Here is a 3679-nt window from a genome sequence, read left to right on the forward strand (position 1 = left end):
CACTCCCGCCCAATGTGGTGTTGTCTGTGGCTGAGGGCGCCCTCAATGCCTGTTGATATTAGAATCAATCATAGAGTTGTCTTGGTTGGAAAGGACCATAAAGATCATCTAGTCCAATCATTAACCTAAAAATAAATAAGGAATAAGCAATAATAATAAAAAAAAATCACTAAACCGTATTCTTGAGGACCATGTCACCCCATCTCTTGAACACCTCCAGGGATGGTGCCTCAACCACTTCCCTGGGCACCTATTCCAATGCTGGATAATCCTTTCCCTGAAGAAATGTTTCCTAATCTCCGTGGCTGCGGTGATGACTTTCTTAGGACACCTTTGGATTTAATTATGAAAACAAAGCGTAATTTCTGAGCGGCTCCTCGCTAAGGCCAACAATCCCTATTCTACTTATCTTAAAATCTTCGTATATGGGTTTTGAATTTATGTTTTTAATTGCAGTTAAGATCCCAAAATGGTGCGCTACTCCCTGGATCCGGAGAACCCCACGAAATGTGAGTTGTTATTTTTTTTTTTTTTTTAATCCTGGAATTTCGGGGCTGATTTTCACCAAAACCTTTAAAGCTTTAATTTTGAAAGTCCTCCTTTTCTCTCCGCAGCGTGCAAGTCACGGGGATCCAACCTGCGAGTGCATTTCAAGGTACGCCGTCTGCGTAGTAAAAAACGCGAATTTATTCGGTTTGGGGGTTTTAACGTTGGTTTTTGTTCGTATTTTTTGATGGAAGGCCCTTTTTTTATTATTTTACTGGGTTTTATGCCATTACTCGAGTGTCTTAGTGCAGGGTATGGCCTGCATTTGCTTGAGCTGCTCGTGATGGTTTTCGTCTCCAGGAGTGAAAATAAGATGGTGTGTCTTAAAGAGCTTCCCCACTTCATGTGGGGAATAAAATACAACAGGAAAACAGGAGGAATCTCTATGCTGTTCCTGAGACAGGATGCTGGTGGCCTTCTTGGCCACCTGGGCACACTGCTGGCTCATGTTCAGCTAACAGGTGACCAACACCCCCAGGTCCTTTTCCACCAGGCAGCTCCAGCCACTCTGCTCCAGGCCTGGAACCTTCATGGGGTTGGAGTGACCCAAGGGCAGGAGCCAGCACTGGTCCTCATCACACCTCAGACCAACCAGCATGTCCCGATCACTCCCTGGAGCCTTCCTGCCATCAAGGAGTTCCCCACTCCCGCCCAATGTGGTGTTGTCTGTGGCTGAGGGCGCCCTCAATGCCTGTTGATATTAGAATCAATCATAGAGTTGTCTTGGTTGGAAAGGACCATAAAGATCATCTAGTCCAATCATTAACCTAAAAATAAATAAGGAATAAGCAATAATAATAAAAAAAAATCACTAAACCGTATTCTTGAGGACCATGTCAAGCCATCTCTTGAACACCTCCAGGGATGGTGCCTCAACCACTTCCCTGGGCACCTATTCCAATGCTGGATAATCCTTTCCCTGAAGAAATGTTTCCTAATCTCCAATCTAAACCTCCCCTGGCGCAACTTGAGGCCATTTCCCCTTGTCCTATCTCCTGCGACTATTAAAAGACATTAAAAAGACCAGGCCCCACCGCCTGTCCAAGCTCTGAGACTTTATAGACGGTCCCTAAGGCTCCCTTCGCCCCGCTCTGGGCGCTGCACCTCCGCCCCGCTCCCTGGCGGAAATCTCGCGAGAGCTGACGGCTCTCCCCGCTCCCGGCATGCCCCGCTCTTCCTCTTCCCCGCCGCCGCCCTGAGGTGAGGGAGCCATGGCGGGGCCGGGACCCTCCGCATCCCTTCTCCATCCCCTCCCATCCCGGCCCGCCAGCCCCGGGAAGGCGGCGGAGGGGCGAGGGTTGGGTCCGCCTCACCGGACGCCCCCGGTATTTGCGGGGGAGGAGGGGATGGGGGTTGCGGGGGGGTGGGGGGGGGGGTGAGGGGGAAGCGGCTGTGGGGACAGGCCGGGGCTGCGGGGATGACTTTCTTAGGACACCTTTGGATTTAATTATGAAAACAAAGCGTAATTTCTGAGCGGCTCCTCGCTAAGGCCAACAATCCCTATTCTACTTATCTTAAAATCTTCGTATATGGGTTTTGAATTTATGTTTTTAATTGCAGTTAAGATCCCAAAATGGTGCGCTACTCCCTGGATCCGGAGAACCCCACGAAATGTGAGTTGTTATTTTTTTTTTTTTTTTAATCCTGGAATTTCGGGGCTGATTTTCACCAAAACCTTTAAAGCTTTAATTTTGAAAGTCCTCCTTTTCTCTCCGCAGCGTGCAAGTCACGGGGATCCAACCTGCGAGTGCATTTCAAGGTACGCCGTCTGCGTAGTAAAAAACGCGAATTTATTCGGTTTGGGGGTTTTAACGTTGGTTTTTGTTCGTATTTTTTGATGGAAGGCCCTTTTTTTATTATTTTACTGGGTTTTATGCCATTACTCGAGTGTCTTAGTGCAGGGTATGGCCTGCATTTGCTTGAGCTGCTCGTGATGGTTTTCGTCTCCAGGAGTGAAAATAAGATGGTGTGTCTTAAAGAGCTTCCCCACTTCATGTGGGGAATAAAATACAACAGGAAAACAGGAGGAATCTGGCTGGTGTTTCACAAAATATCTGTATTTTTTGGCTTAATTCTGTATTATTTTGATTCTGTTTTGCACTTTCATCGTGGTTATAGTTACTCTCTGATTTTCCTACTTAGTGCTTTGTCTTAAATACTGATACTTCATCCTCAATTTTTCTTTCTGAGTCTTTTCCTCTCTTTAATAATTCCGTACAGACATAATTAGATTTTTTATAACTTGTTTATATATCTTATTTTTCAACATTTTCTCTGAGGTGCTATATTTGACGTTTTCGTAGGAATTCATCTTTCAGGCTCTTCCTTTTTTGGGCTTAGTGGCTAAGAGGAGCTATGAAAAGTATAAATACTCCAATTTTAATTTTGCTGGTTGGAAAGATTTAGGTATTCTCAACGTTTCCTCTGAGGTGCCATATTTGACATTTTGGTAGGAATTAATCCTTCAGGCTCCTCCTTTTTTGGGCTTAGTGGCTAAGAGGAGCTATGAAAAGTATAAATACTCCAATTTTAATTTTACTGGTTGGAAAGATGTAGGTATTAGGTAGAAAAAAAACATATAAAGATATGCCAGGGCCAAAAATTAAGGAATGGAAATCACACCAAGGGTTAGAACAGTAGGTAACAAAATAAAATCAAGCGTTTTGAATTATTTTTTCTTTTTGCTAAGTTTTTGGGTCTGTGCAAGGGCTGCTTTTATAATTAATTTGAAGCAGAAAGGATAGGATCCATGAAAGGAAGAGAAATGTTTTTTCTTGTTCCATTTTAACACAGAAATATGATGGAATTCTTCTTTCTGTCCCTAGAACACTCGTGAGACCGCCCAGGCCATCAAGGGCATGCACATCCGCAAGGCCACCAAGTACCTGAAGGATGTCACCCTGAAGAAACAGTGCGTCCCCTTCCGCCGCTACAACGGGGGGGTCGGGAGATGTGCCCAGGTGAGGTCCCGGGTGGAAACGAGGGAGGTTTTGGCTAGAGAGAGAAAAAATGGTGTTAAAACAGCGTTGAGAGAGTCTGTTGTTATTTATGATAATTTATATATAAATGAAGGGTGGGGAAGGAACCACAGAGTGATATGGGGTTGGAAGGGACCTCTGGAGATCATCTCCTC

At 45.1% G+C, this 3679-nt stretch overlaps 1 protein-coding gene across 3 annotated transcripts in view; it reads left to right on the forward strand.

Moving 5' to 3' along the window:
* Window positions 1-440: 440 nt before the first annotated feature.
* Window positions 441-3679, forward strand: part of LOC106899124 (60S ribosomal protein L17) — a 7378-nt gene continuing 4139 nt past the window's right edge. The window contains exons 1-4 of one of the 3 annotated variants that reach the window (XM_014960800.1): window positions 1688-1746; window positions 2107-2159; window positions 2265-2305; window positions 3372-3506. In XM_014960800.1, the coding sequence (XP_014816286.1) occupies window positions 2120-2159; window positions 2265-2305; window positions 3372-3506 (216 nt within the window). In that variant the 5' untranslated portion in view covers window positions 1688-1746; window positions 2107-2119. The other 2 variants (XM_014960801.1, XM_014960802.1) reach the window with 2 other exon arrangements.

This window comes from Calidris pugnax, unplaced genomic scaffold (assembly GCF_001431845.1).
Source record: "Calidris pugnax isolate Ruff unplaced genomic scaffold, ASM143184v1 scaffold150, whole genome shotgun sequence".
NCBI classification, from domain to species: domain Eukaryota; kingdom Metazoa; phylum Chordata; class Aves; order Charadriiformes; family Scolopacidae; genus Calidris; species Calidris pugnax.